The sequence below is a fragment of the Anomaloglossus baeobatrachus genome, chromosome 2 (genome assembly GCF_048569485.1).
Source record: "Anomaloglossus baeobatrachus isolate aAnoBae1 chromosome 2, aAnoBae1.hap1, whole genome shotgun sequence".
NCBI classification, from domain to species: Eukaryota; Metazoa; Chordata; class Amphibia; order Anura; family Aromobatidae; genus Anomaloglossus; species Anomaloglossus baeobatrachus.
In genome coordinates this window covers 760,196,404-760,212,179 of record NC_134354.1, presented here as the reverse complement: position 1 = coordinate 760,212,179, position 15,776 = coordinate 760,196,404, and the positions used below count along the sequence as shown (strand labels likewise).

At 44.0% G+C, this 15,776-nt stretch overlaps 1 protein-coding gene across 1 annotated transcript in view; it reads left to right on the top strand.

Moving 5' to 3' along the window:
- Nucleotides 1-15,202, top strand: part of HEPHL1 (hephaestin like 1) — a 107,046-nt gene extending 91,844 nt beyond the window's left edge. The window contains exons 18-20 of the mRNA XM_075337496.1: nt 5,232-5,394; nt 8,252-8,281; nt 8,361-15,202. Of these exons, the coding sequence (XP_075193611.1) occupies nt 5,232-5,394; nt 8,252-8,281; nt 8,361-8,563 (396 nt within the window). The 3' untranslated portion in view covers nt 8,564-15,202. The remainder of the gene's footprint in view (nt 1-5,231; nt 5,395-8,251; nt 8,282-8,360) is intronic.
- The last annotated feature ends 574 nt before the right edge of the window (nt 15,203-15,776 follow it).

The following is a 15,776-nucleotide window of genomic DNA, read 5'->3' as shown; positions in this document are numbered from 1 at the left end:
TTTTAGTGCCCATTTTATGCACTTTATCAAAGGAACATTTGTCACAAGATCCTCGGGGGCGTGTCTTTTAGCTCTTCTTCATTACTATACTGTGAGCACCACCCCCTTGGTAAAGACCATAAAAATCAGCCCCAAATAAAAAAAGCCTGTATATCTGGAACCGTAGGTCGGGTTTCAAAAAAGCAAAATACTCAATGAAGCAACGGCAATAAAAATAAAAGCAAAAAGTGCCCAATTCTAACCTGGTGATGACGGGTCCCCTTTAATAGCATGGGGGGGGGGGTTTCACCAATTTATTTATGTCTCTATTTTTTTTTCTATAGAACTAACTATTAACAATGTAACTTTTATCTATCCAATATTTTTTGTATTTATTTTTTATTCATTATATCTAAAAAAAAACCCTGGTATATTTATTGTCCCATGTGAACAGGTGGCTATGTGTCGGCTCTAGAGCAGTTACATAGGTTGAAAAAAGCCCCTGGTCCATCCAGTTCAACCTTCCTCCCCCAATTGTATATTTTTGTTACATCGGTAACGATATATCGTCGGGGTCACGTCGTTAGTGACGCACATCCGGCGCCGGTAACGACATCGCAGCATGTAAACCCTAGGAGCGACGATCAACGATCGCAAAAACGGCAAAAATCGTTGATCGGTGACACGTCGCTCCATTCCATAATGTCGTTACTGCTGCCGGTACGATGTTGTTCGCAGTTTCTGCAGCCACACACATCGCTGTGTGTGAAACCGCAGGAACGACAACATCTCCTTACCTGCGTCCACCGGCAATGAGGAAGGAAGGAGGTGGGCGGCATGTTATGTCCCGCTCATCTCCGCCCCCTCCGCTTCTATTGGCCGGCCACTTCGCGACGGTGACGCCGCACGACCCTCCCCCTTGAGGGAGGGATTGTTAGTCAGTCACCGCGATGTTGCCGACCAGGTATGTGCGTGTGAAGCTGCCATAGCAATAATGTTCGCTACGGCAGCAATCATCAGATATCGCATGTGCGATGGGGGCGGGTACTATCGCGCTCGACATCACTAGCCGATGCTAGCGATGTCCCAGTGTGTAAAGCCCGCCTAAGTCATTTATACCTGACAATGTTGTGTAGTGAGGAAATCATCCAGCCCGGTTATAAAAGCTGTTATAGTATCTGCCATTACTACCTCTTGTGGTCGCATTCCACAGTCTGACTGCTCTAACTGTAAAGAACCCTTTCCTATTTAGCTGTCGGAATCGCTTTTCTTCCACTCGCAGTGAGTGCCCCCTGGTCCTTAGTATTGTCTTTGGAAGAAATAAGTCATGTGCCAGTCCTTTATATTGACCACACATGTATTTATACAAATAAATGAGATCTCCTCTGAGACGTCTTTTTTCTAAGCTAAACATATCTAACTTTTTCCACCTCTCATCATATGGGCGGCCTCCATTCCTTGTAATAATCTAGTTGCCGCCTTTGAACTGACTCTAACTTCTGAATGTCCTTTTTAAAATGTGGAGCCCAAAACTGGATCCCGTATTCCAGATGAGGCCTTACAAGTGATTTATAGAGGGGTAACAATACGTTGGGATCTTGGGATGTAATCTCTCTTTTTATACACCCTAGAATCTTGTTTGCTTTAGCAGCTGCTGCCTGACATTGAGTGCTGCTGCTCAGCTTATTTGTAATGAGAATACCCAAGTCCTTCTCCTGTTCTGTAGTCCCAAGTAATGACCTTCACTTGCCCTTCAGCCAAAACTTTGCTACCTGTCCATCTATCTGTCTGTATATTATATTTGTAGACTTTTAGGCATGTTTGATAAATATTAGGTCAGGGTCATATCAAAGAAAGGTCGCTTTGCCTTGGTTGATGGGCTCACCTGAAATGGTCAGTGTCACGGGTGACAGACAGTCATATGGTTTCTGGCTATAGAAGGTCACAGCATTTGGCTGCGCAGAATGCTCCCTGACTTTCATTTGTTCCTGCTGTCAGTATTGATTGGTATAGGTAGCTATCCTGCTGGGTTTTCATCTCTCTCCTTTTAGGACCCAGGAGCAGCTCACCTTCCAGCCAGCTGCTGATCATCAGTACTCTCTTGGTGCTTAAACACTCCCTTCTTCCCTGGACTGATGCTGGTGATATTATTGATATTATTCAGTTCATTCTAGCTCTGGTTGCAAGCAGGTGGCTTGTACTCCTCTGTACTACCATTGCTGAAGCTTTGCAGAACTTCTACCAGTGTCATCTGTGGATAAGTAATTCAGGCACTTTTCTCTTCTGTGTCCTCCTTGTGTCTTCTATAGTGATTAGAGGGGTTGACCAAGAGCTCATCCCACCGATTCCCTATTTAGGGTCCAGCACTAGGGATACCTAGGGTCAGATATCCGGCTCAGCGCATAGGTGCGGGATACCTAGGGTCAGGTACCTGGCTCGGCGCATAGGTGAGGAACCTATCTAGGGTGGTGAGGGACCCTCGGGACCAGCAATAGGTTTGGTCAGGGGTCATCATCTCCCCCTTCCCTAAACACAGGGTTTCCCTTCCCTTTCGCCGTTCGCTTGATACGTCCCCATACCTTGCATTACAGTCAGTTTGACCTAAGCACCTTCATTTTTATATGTATATTCCATATAGCATTAATGCAGTTCAGATGTTATATATGCAATGGTCGCCTTTGTCTTTGCGCTTACAGAAGCTGTTTTCTTCTTTATACCTATCTCTTTTACCATATAGTCAGTATATTATATTATCTGCCAAGGTCGGGCGTCTTTTATATTTTCTCGTCTTAACCTGTTCCACCAGTTTGTACGTTGTTTGCACTGAACAGACGACACGCAGGGAATTTGTGAAATAACAGCGATATAGTAGCCTACAGCGGTGAAATACTGTAAAGAGGATCTGACACCGGGTCCTCCAGGTCTTGTGGGTTACGCCTTGTAGTGGGCCTCATATTTTATTTAGGGATGGAATTGTAGGCAGCATTATTTTAAATCCGTTGTAAATGACATAATATAATCTGGATATTGCCGTGCCGGGGGAATATATTGAAGCTTAGGACTTTCACCTGTCATAAAGCTGCCGAGTCCATAAGAACATGTGCAGAACGGTCCAGGCTTGTCCTAACTAGATATGAGCGCTTAAAGATGGCACCTGAAGCCTTCCAAGATCTTTTAGCAATGTACAGTAATGTGAGTTAGGGGTTGTCTGTGCCAGTTTTTCTTAGGGACTTTGTAAAACATTAGTTGTATACTTTTCATTATTTGGGAACCGGATGGCAGTATTATCTTGGCAATATATGGCAGTGTTATGCGTAAAAATATTAACGGCTGGGGCCTTATTGTACATTGTTTGTTGCCCAACATAGATAAGACCCCATGCACATTAGGTGTTAGCCAACTGCTATCTCCCCTAAAAAGGCAGATGGCCTTTCAGCCAATGTTGATACAGTACTCGTTTCACTGTGGATAATGACACAATGTTACCAGCTTCCTCCAGCATCTTCACAAGGTTTTTTGCTTTTGTTCTTGGGTTGATATGCACATGTCTGACCAAAGCACATTCATCTCTGGTGCACAGAACTCGCCTCCTTCCTGAGCGGTATGATGGCTGGACATTCCCATCTTGTTTGTACTTGCATATAATTGTTTGTACAGATGAATGAGGCACCTTCAGGTATCTGGAAATTGCACCCAAGGATGAACCAGACTTGTGCAAGTCCACAATTCTCTTCCTGAGATCTTGGCTGATTTATTTTGACTTTCCCATGATGCTGCACAAAGAAGCCGTGTGTTTCAGGTGTGCATTAAAATACATCCACAGGTGTCTCTAATTAACTCAGATGTTGCCAATAAACCTATCAGAACCTTCCAAAGACATGACATCATCACATGGGCTGTCCCATATTGTTTAAAGGCATAGTACTCTTAAGTGTATGTAAACTTTTGACTTTGCAGAAAGTAATAAAAATGCCTAAAACCATTCTCTCTCTCATTATTCTGGCATTTGGCAAATATAAATCATTTAGGTTTCTAATTGACCTAAAACAAAGGTTTATTCTAATTTCATCTCAGATGGAGGGAAAAACCTGCAGATGTGTCTTAATAGAGGGCGGAGGGGAATACCTGCAGATGTGTCTGTATAGACAGCGGAGGGAAAAACCTGCAGATGTGTCTTTATAGAGAGCGGAGGGAAAAACCTGCAGATGTGCCTTTATAAAGAGCGGAGGGAAAAACCTACAGATGTGTCTTTATAGAGAGCGGAGGGAAACATTTAGTTTCAACTATATATTAGATATCAATAAGTTCGGCCAACTTTAATCTGTGTATTTCTGCCTTTAGAACCCTAAATACTGTATGATTACCTTACTTCACTAGAAATCACTGGAGAAAGCTGTGTGCAAACATTTGGCCAGCAAGGAATGCTGGGGGATTTCAGCTCTGAGGCTTTAGTTGTGAATGCAGCTTTGGGACATATTACAGGCTGTAACTCCAATACTGTATGATGTAATGTGGTGGACAAACACTTAAGGGAGCTTTACACGCTACGATATTGTTAATGTTTTATCGTCGGGGTCACGTTGTTAGTGACGCACATCCGGCGTCATTAACGATATCGTAGCGTGTGACACTGACCAGCGACCTTAAGCGACCTCAAAAATGGTGAAAATCGTTCACCATGGAGAGGTTGTCCCAAACTCAAAAATCGGTAAGGGTTGTTTTTCGTTGTGGTTCGTCGCTCCTGCGGCAGCACACATCGCTATGTGTGACACCGCATGAGCGAGGAACGTCTTTTTACCTGCCGCCGGCCCCAATGCGAAAGGAAGAGGTGGGCGGGATGTTTACATCACACTCAGCTCCGTCCCTCCGCTTTGATTGGCCGGCCGCTTAGTGACGTCGCGGTGACATCGCTGTGATGCCGAACGTCCCTCCCCCTTGAAGGAGGGATTGTTCAAAAGTCACAGCGACGACGCCGACCAGGTAAGTGCGTGTGACGCTGCCGTAACGATAATGTTCGCTACGGCAGTGATCACAAACAATCGCAGTAACGACGGGGGCGGGTGCTCTTGCGTACGATATCGCTAGCAATTGCTAACAATATCGTAGCATGTAAAGCCACCTTAAGAATCTATTGGCCAGGTGTATGAACGACAGGGAGGTTGTGAACCCTGCAGAGGGCAGGGACTCATAGAAGTGAATATTTTTTGTGTACAGAATGGTAAATTAATAATACATTTGATTTTACATTTTAGAAAGACCGGACGCACCGGGCGGACGTGTTTGACCTTTTTCCTGGGACCTTTCAGACGATAGAACTGGTTGCTGGTAATCCGGGGACCTGGTTGCTTCACTGTCACGTCACAGATCACATCCATGCTGGGATGGAAACCACGTTCACTGTGAGGAAGAAGTCAGGTAAATCCTATGGGTGTTACACAGGTGTGATTGTAGCCATGATCCAGTGTAAAATCTACACACTCCCTTAATATATTAAGGAAAGACCTTTTCGGACACCTCTGATACCAAAGCCTGGAGAAGGTGTGAGGAGCATGGGCATAATGACTGCGGTCGCCATCATGACCGGGCCCGGCAGGTTAGGGGCCCGGCGTCCACCCTGCAGAGCAGGAGCTGGCTCCTATCAGAGAGAAGCTGCACTGTTCTGTGGCGGACCACGTGACCGCTATATGGCCTGTGAGTCGGGTAGCCCAGTGTCAGTGGCAGGCCCCCTTCGCCCATCATCGCACACAGCAATGATGAAGCATGGAGTGGCGCGGTCCGCTCCATGCTTCATCATTCTCCCCCTGTGCCTGCGCTTGATGTCTCAGTGCAGCAGAGCGTGGTGACGTCACCACTGTGCGACTGCTGTGCTGAGACTGCAGAGCGCAGGACGGGCGACGCTCTGACAGGCCATTACACAGCACATAGCAAAGTCACATAAATAAGATTATCTCAGCACAGGAACATTTTTTTTTTTATTAAACACATCCCTTCAGAGGTGCACACACACACGTGCTCCAGCCAGAAGATTCCATGCTAGAGGCACTCAATGAAATTGGCGATCCTACGGTGGAGTCAACCCTGGCAGCGGGTAAATCTTGTGACTTCACATTGGAAAATCTGGAAAATCATGTGGGGGGATATTGGTCTTATCAGGCAGGACAAACAGAAAACTAATGCAAAAGTTACAGAACTGGAGGAGAGTCAGTGGAATAGAAGATCAGTTGCCTTATGTACAAAACAAATCTTGAAAGGGCTGCAGAACATCAATGCTCTTCTTAAAGTGGTGGTCCACTACACAGCATCGTGGGAACACATCATAGGGAAGGCTTCACTCAAATACCTTGTCTAGTACATTCTGCCTTTGAGCGGCGTTAGTGCGGTCCGTTCATCCCCATCACGGGACCCACAGGCTCCACGACCTCTGAGATTGGAACTGGAAGTTGACCTGACATCACCAAGGTGGCCTCCTGAGTGACTGGGCTGTGGGCGAAGTTTCACTGCTCGTCATAGCCCAGCATTGCTTCTGTTTGCAGTGCTCTGCAGCGAAGGAGAGGGCACGCAGAATGCTGGGCTGCGATGAGCGGTGAAATGCAGCCCAGAGCCCAGTCACTCAGGGAGAATAGGGCCGCCTCGGTGATGTCAGGTCAACCTGGAAGTTGACGTGACATCACCGGATCTCAGAGGTCATGGAGCCTGGGGGTCACGCGATGGGGATGAGCGGACCCCGATAGAACCGCTCACAGGCAGAATTGGCTGAACAAGGTATTTGAGAAAAGCGTCCGTTATGAGCTTTACATCGATGTGTGGCCACTATGCTGTGTAGCGGACCACCTCTTTAATAAAGCTGATGATCTGGAAAATAGACTTCGGCAAGATACTTTTCTGCCTGGTGGGGATAAGTGAGCAAATGGAGGGCCATTATCCCTGTTTCACTTTTTTGGGTCATGGCTGATTGAAAACTTTGGTAAGCGCGATCTCTCCATATTCTTTACCAGAGACAGGGTGCACAGAGTACTATGAGATCTTTACCACCTGGCGCTCCTCCAAGGCCTATTCTAACTAATCTAATCTGCGTAAAGCTAGAGACCACTCTGCACTAACTATTGATGGACGGAAAATATAAATATATTCAGATTTCTCATCGGAAGTCGAGAAAAAAAAGGTCTCAATTCTGAGACATATGAAAAGGAGATTACGGGATAAGCAGATTCCTTACTCCATGATATGTCCGACCCCGCTTAGGGTTGTTGTCATGGGTGGGGTTCAGATGTTTGAGCCTTCCTCTGACGCCTTCGCATGGTTGGACTCAAATGAGAAGTCCTGAATAACAGGACTTTCCCTGCGGCGCTCAGCGACAGGACTGAAGCTGAAGTGTCGAACTATAGGGCTTTCCCCATTACAAGCCCGAATAAGGCTCAGTTCACATTTCCGTTGTTTATGATCAGTCACAATTCGCCGCTCTGCTAAACAACGCAATCCGTTTGGCGGATTCCGTTGTTTCCCATGGACTTGTATGAGCGGCGGATTGTGACTGATGCCCTTGCGTTGCATCTGCCGCTCGACTGATCAGTCGTGGAACGACTGACCGTCGGGCGGCAAGAATGCTGCATGTAACGTTTTTTGAGCAGCGGAATCCTTTTGATTTCGCTGCGCATTCTCTCTCTCGGCGGCCGAACAATCAGCTGATCGCCCGGCAGCCGCCTTCTGTGAGCGATCAGCTGATCTCTCGGCGGCCGGCTTTTGAAAGCGATCATCTGATCGCTCTCAAAAGCCGGCTGCCAGGAGATCATCTGATCGCTCTCAAAAGCCGGCGGCCGGGTGATCAGCTGATCGCTCTCAAAAGCCGGCAGCCGGCTATTGTGAACGATCACTCGTTTTACAACGGAATCCGCTTTCTCGTGACAATGAATTCCAATTCTTGTCACCCGTTGTACAACGCATCAGTCACAAGTGTCAAGCAACGCATGTGACTGATGCAAAACAACTGAAATATGAACCTAGCCTAATTGAGAAGGAGTCTTGTCTTGTCTGTGAATTACATGGACATTCTGGGTCCTCCAGGTTGAGAGATGCTCTTTGATCTGGCCTTGGTTCTGAATGATAAGAGGGTCTGAAATAAGGTTAACAAATTCCTAGTGCTTGAAATGTTTTTTTTTCTTTTTAAGCCAAAAAACAATCAGCTCATCTGTTGTCTGTGTTTACCCTTTTCAGATAGAGAAAGTTTGACTTGGCCCATACTCATGTGTTTTTGTTATTTTTGGTTATTTTTCAGACCAAGAAGAAGGTAGCCCTGTTCCTGCAGGTATGAGTCCTTCAAGTCAAAACATACCCCTATTTTTACTATTCTCCACATTTTTGTTGATTACCTATTTTTATTCTAGATTCTGATGAGCAGGGAGGAATACCGTTCCTAGGAAGAATCCTTACAGTCGACCAGGCCCATGCTGCCCTGCTCTCACTGTTGGCCATTGGCGTGGTTCTTCTCTTAGTCTTGGTGGCGGTCCTGATCATTCTCAGCTGCCGAAAGAACAAAATGTATTATAGCACGATTAACAATGGCTCCATCCCAATGAACAGTATATAGGAAGATTACTGAGGACGTGGCATCTCGAAGACCTCAAGAAGTGCCTTGGGATAGAGTATGCATTTGCACTTTACGATTACTTGTTTACAAGCACACACTGGAGACGTCCGGAGCCCCTTGGATCAAAGATGATGTTGCCAAGAATAAAAAGGCTGGAGAAATCCTTGATGGTGGTCACTCCTGTAAGACGAATACAAGAGGAACTAACATTAGTATCTCAGCTTTAAGGGAGGACACGTAAAAAGGGACAGCTTGACATCTTGAAGTATTTGAATGTAACTGCACTAGTTGGAAAACTGATATTTTATTATGTATTTTTGTATGGTGGTGCTGTTATTTTAGCTCATGGTACTTTCATCTGCAACCAGCACTCACATCCGCAGGTGGCGCTCTTCTAAAGAATATTTCGCTTGTAACTTAATCTGGTATCACATAGCTGACATTCATGGTCCGAGTGTGGATTTGCGAGGTTCGGAGTGGGCTGCAGGTCTCCTGACCCAAATTCAACAGCCTCAAATGAGGGTCTCCTGACACAATCTCAAAGGCCACATAGATACAGTATATACCTATGAGGCTGCTGAGTTTAGGCCAGAAGATCCGTGGTTGGTCCAGACATTGTGTATTACGGGGTGTGATGGGATAACTGGGGCTCATAAACTGTCCCTCAGGCTAGAGGGGCCCTAGCTGTCCCTGATCCCAGAGATACATCTGATAGTGATAATGTCTGGGCCGCCTTCCTTGCCCTGATCTAATACCCCCTCTCCCTCATCCCAGAAGATGGCCAGGGCAAGAGTGGTAAAACCCACAGATAAAGACAAACAGGGGAATCCAAAACTCAATCACACAACACGCTCACACAGAGGTATCAGATATCAAGTGATAATGGGGAAAATGAGAGCAGGGAGGAAACGAGACAGCGAGAGAACTCTACAACTCCACGCACAAAGCACTACAATCACCAGCAGGACTGGGATATAACAACACACGAACCTGTGTAGCTAAAGCTATAGTGAAAACAGGCTCCTCCATCTTAGATAGGCGGGGAGTAACTGTGATAGGTCGCCAACAACATGTGATCTAAGAGGTCACCAGCAGGCTAGCATAAATGAACTCCTGCAAGCCTGATCATTAATGAGAACACAGCTGGTCGACGCCCAAGCCTGACTGTATCTCATAAGCACCAAAAGAGGCATAGTGAGGAGTGTCAGACACTGTAATATGAACAGCGTCAGATGACACCTGGCAAGTTTAGAGCCAAGCACCGTGTGACATTGTGGTCCTTACGCAGATTGTGAATATTGGACTTGTGAAACCAGCCTTAAAGAGAACCTGTCAGCAGGTTTTTGCTATGTACAGTCATGGCCAAAAGTTTTGAGAATGATACCAAAATTATATTTTCACATGATCTGTTGCCCTCTGGTTTTTAATTGTGTTTGTCTGATGTTTACATCACATACAGAAATATAATTGCAATCATATTATGAGTACCAAAAGGTTATATTGACAGTTAAAATGAGTTAATGCAGCAAGTCAATATTTGCAGTGTTGACCCTTCTTCTTCAGGACCTCTGCAATTCTCCCTGGCATGCTCTCAATCAACTTCTGGATCAAATCCTGACTGATAGCTGTCCATTCTTGCATAAGCAATGCTTGCATTTTGCCAGAATTTGTTGGTTTTTGTTTATCCACCCGTCTCTTGATGATTGCCCACAAGTTCTCAATGGGATTAAGATCTGGGGAGTTTCCAGGCCATGGACCCAAAATCTCTATGTTTTGTTCCATGAGCCATTTAGTGATCACCTTTGCTTTATGGCAAGGTGCTCCATCATGCTGGAAAAGGCATTGTTGGGCGCCAAACTGCTCTTGGACAGTTGGTAGAAGTTGCTCTTGGAGGACATTCTGGTACCATTCTTTATTCATGGCTGTGTTTTTAGGCAAGACTGTGAGTGAGCCGATTCCCTTGGCTGAGAAGCAACCCCACACATGAATGGTTTCAGGATGCTTAACAGTTGGCATGAGACAAGACTGGTGCTAGCGCTCACCTCTTCTTCTCCTAATAAGCTGTTTTCCAGATGTCCCAAACAATCGAAAAGGGGATTCATCTGAGAAAATGACTTTACCCCAGTCCTCAGCAGTCCACTCCCTGTACCTTTTGCAGAATATCAGTCGGTCCCTGATGTTTTTTCTGGAGAGAAGTGGCTTCTTTGCTGTCCTCCTTAAAACGAGGCCTTGCTCAAGCAGTCTCCGCCTCACAGTGCGTGCAGAAGCACTCACACCAGCCTGCTGCCATTGCTGAGCTAGCTCGCCACTGCTGGTAGTCTGATCCCGCAGCTGAAACAGTTTTAAGATACGGTCCTGGCGTTTGCTGGTCCTTCTTGGGCGCCCTGAAGCCTTTTTGGCAACAATGGAAGCTCTCTCCTTGAAGTTCTTGATGATGCGATAGATTGTTGACTGAGGTGCAATCTTTGTAGCTGCGATACTCTTCCCTGTTAGGCCATTTTTGTGCAGAGCAATGATGGCTGCACGTGTTTCTTTAGAGATAACCATGGTTAATTGAAGAGAAACAATGATACCAAGCACCAGCCTCCTTTTTAAAGTGTCCAGTAGTGTCCTTCTTACTTAATCATGACTGATTGATCGCCAGCCCTGTCCTCATCAACACCCACACCTGTGTTAATGGAACAATCACTAAAACAATGTTAGCTGCTCCTTTTAAGGCAGGAATTCAATGATGTTGAAATGTGTTTTGGGGGTTAAAGTTCATTTTCTTAGCCAATATTGACTTTGCAAGTAATTGCTGTTAAGCTGATCACTCTTTATGACATTCTGGAGTATATGCAAATTGCCATTAGAAAAACTTAAGCAGTAGACTTTGTAAAAATTAATATTTGTAGCATTCTCAAAACTTTTGGCCATGACTGTAATCTGAGACCAAAATGATGTAGGGACCGAGATCCTGTTTCCAGGAGTTTGTCACTTACTGGGCTGTGTTTTGCTGTTTCACTACAATCAGTGTTTTAGCAGCAGGAGATTATCACTACAAGACTAGCTTCCTTGTGCCTCCTAGTCCAACCACACCCACAGCACTGAGAAATCTGCCAATCAGTGATGTAGGCGTGGTTATACACAGCATAGCATTCCAAGCTTTCCTAGATCTGCAACAGAAAAAAACTGTGATTGTATCCAAATGACAGCATGCAGACCAGCAAGTGATATATCGCTGGAATCAGGGTTTCACCCCCCCTACATGCTGCTGCTCGTAGATTACATAGCAAAAACCTGGTGACAAATTATCTTTAAACTTTATATGCAAAAACGCTAATGCACCCTGTAGATACCCTGTAAGTCAATGTCAAATCATCCAAGAGCCTTGAAGCATGGTTACGAGACTCAAATCTGAAGAAAGAGCTGTTTGAGTTGTTCCTTCTCCTCAATTAAGATTTTACCAAAAGAATTTTTAAGATTTAACAAAACTTATAGTTCTAAAAATCATTTTAAAGGTTCACTTCACCAATGACCTGCTTAATTACACTCCATGTTATACCTATCCTTATCTAAAACAGACAGTACCTAACCATTTAGAAGGTCCATTCATTATTAACAGGACCACATAAAATAAGATAGAGAGTAGCATAAAAGGAGTTATACAGGATTAGAGAAACATAGGAGATGTGGAAAGGGGTTGTCCTCTTTAGACAACCCCCCTCTCATTCCAGAACACCACCATAACACCAGACCCAAGAAACCATCTATGAGTCCTTACAACTTATACCTCATCTCTCTTCTATCCTAACTGACCTTGAACTAAGGTTGTTTCTCCTCAAATTTCCCTTCTGACCACTTAAAGCCAAGGTGTTAACCTCACCACTTATCCTAAACTTCCTTCTACAGATCCATCGATGATCTCACACTACTCCATACTCCTCTTACCAGACGTGTCCTCAGTATTGGGCAATGTAGACCATCCACTTTGGAGACTTTCTTCTCCTAGTTCCTCACAGATATTGGATCTGTGTAGCTGAACGTTCAGTTTGTCCTTGTACCATCTCCACCTCTTGCCCAACGTTTAGTTTGTCCTTGTACCATCTCCACCTCTTCAACGTTTAGTTTGTCCTTGTACCATCTCCACCTCTTGCCCAACGTTTAGTTTGTCCTTGTACCATCTCCACCTCTTGCCCAATGTTTAGTTTGTCCTTGTACCATCTCCACCTCTTGCCCAATGTTTAGTTTGTCCTTGTACCATCTCCACCTCTTCATTGTTTAGTTTGTCCTTGTACCATCTCCACCTCTTCAACGTTTAGTTTGTCCTTGTACCATCTCCACCTCTTGCCCAACGTTTAGTTTGTCCTTGTACCATCTCCACCTCTTGCCCAATGTTTAGTTTGTCCTTGTACCATCTCCACCTCTTGCCCAACGTTTAGTTTGTCCTTGTACCATCTCCACCTCTTGCCCAACGTTTAGTTTGTCCTTGTACCATCTCCACCTCTTCAACGTTTAGTTTGTCCTTGTACCATCTCCACCTCTTCAACGTTTAGTTTGTCCTTGTACCATCTCCACCTCTTGCCCATTCTTTGTAGGTGCACCTAACTGGATCACTACCTCTGGACCTCTCCATTTCTCTACCTTTTGGTTTTGGCCGGCGATTATTTCTTATGGATTTAAAACTCATGTGTCGCTATGCAAATTACCTTTTATGAGACGAAGAGGACTTCAACTCTAGTTCTACATACTGGAAGAAGCAATCCTAAAGGTCAATCTTGACCCTTTAAGGAAAAGCCAAACCCGAATCTCAGTTTGCAGATATGTGTTTCGGGGTTGTTGCCCCTCCTCAGTGCAAAGCAAGATATCTGATTTGGCCGTATGAGAGTCCAGTGATACTCAGATTTATTTTTCTGGTCCTGACCTCTCATACCCTCTAAAGTTACCATTTCCATACCCCCAAACATTTGAATTACCTCCCAGCTACATCACTGTAAAGACCAGTATGGTAGAACATGCTCGTTGCTATTCACAGGCTCGTGATAAGCCCTTAACAATCAATTGTCGGAAGGACATCTCATGTACACAGAACATTTACTCCCTTCATTGTGGCCAAACATCAGTCAGACTTGTACACTCCAAATAGTCCTCAACTGTGCTGCTCGCCTCTGTCACATCTCCTCATTCTTATCTATTCAGGGCATTTGTCTATATAACCCATTTCCTTGGGGGTCCTTAAGGGGGTTGTGCCACAAACAATAGTACATTTTTATGAATAGATATTGGAATAAAAAGAAGTTCCACAATTTGATGTGTTAAAAAAAATGTTCCTGCCCTTAGATATTCTTATAAATATGCTCCTGTGTAATATATGATTCTTTCTGTGATGAAAAACATGTTTTTAAACAGGCAATGAAATGTTTTACATCACAGAAAGAAGCAGCTGAGATCTGCAACTGTAATGTCTGTATAATATGTTGTGGTATATCCGGCCTGTTTCTGCATGGTTGGACACATCCAGTACAGAGGGGCACATTTATAGGAATATCTCGGGACAGGAACATTTTTTTTTTTTTACACATCCAATTGTGGAACTTATTTTTATTCTAAGATCCATTAATTAAAATGTACAACTGTTCATGGTACAATCCCTTGAAGGGATGTAGATCATGAGCTCACTGAGATCACCCCTTAACATTGTATTATGTACACATTAAATTGCGGTAGTATATGGTGGCATTGTGTTATTTTGATACTGCACACTATTTGGGCATTATTTGGTGGTATTATGTCAGCAGTATTTTTTAACCTGTAGTATATGAGTTTAAAGGACCAGAAAATTTGATCAAATGGTAAGGCTTTTTTTCCTCATTACCCAGGGCCCAATTTTTAAAAAAACCAATCTTTCTGTCTCTCTATTGTCCATTCGTCTACTAATTCTCTGTTGCACAGCTTCTAGCTTCCCAGGTGTAGAACAAAGTTCACAGAGCAGATTACATGGGATAACAAGCTCTTTACTTCTTAGAGAACATGTGGTAATGATATGCACAATCATACAGCATTGTATGAGGAAGAGAAACCAAAACCTGGAAGAAAAACAAAAGACTTTTTACAATACAGTGAGTAAGGAAACTTTACACAACATCGCCATCTACTGTTAAATCAGCATAAAGCCCTTCACACATACAAAGAAGTCCTCATCTGTTGCATATACCAACATTCTCAACTACCCAGGAAGCACGAACCCCATACAATAGTGCTGCCATGTACCTCTATAAACATTTCTCTTCTTGCTTCTCCTCACACTGTTGCCTCCTTGACCTCTCCTGTGCTTCTCACCTATTTTTGAATTTGCTCTACACATCAAACACTGCTCTTACTTTTTTTTTTCTTTTTTTAGTTCTCTCACTTGCTATATATAATATATCTTACTCTGTGTAAATGCTGCTGTTCTCCTGAATCCGGCTCTGTTTTTCTTTTGTTCCTGCGCCTCTCCATTCCTGAGATATGGCTACTTCTTCCTTGTATATAAGTCTAGTCTTTTAGACAACTGGGTGTGGTCCTCAAGGTAACGCCCAGAAGTATCCATTGAGGATAATGCCCACTTGGTAAAAACTGTACAGGGTAGAAAGTGACATATCTCAGGAATGGAGAGGCGCAGGAACAAAAGTAAAACAACGCCGGATTCAGGAGAACAGCGGCATTTACACCAGGTATAAAATTACATATTTATGGTGAGTGACAAATCTACTTAAACAGAACCTAAAACCCTCTATTCAGACAGGTTCATATACTTCAATACCTTCCTACTCATCTATTATGCAGCGGTTGCTAATCCCATTTACTGTTCAATTATTCCAGAGTGTAATTGTCAGCAGCGTACCTCCCTATGGTATATGTTTCCATTATTCCTGTATTTTGCTTATGTGTTTTGTCTATGCATCCCCTATATGTCATAGTATAGAGCAAAAAAGGTGAGGACCATAAATAATAACACTTTCACTTATTCCATGTATTTGTATAAGTCTATGTTAGGCTTTAACCCCATTTCTTATAGGAACAGCAATAAAAAAAATAACGTAAGAGTAAACCGGACACTAGTTGCACCAGATGGACTCCATTGACCATCCTAAATAGCACTGATCATGCGACGTTGTTATGAACATAACCTACTATATATAACATAAAACCTATAGTTTAATATATTGCTATCAATTAAATAGTGCATAATATT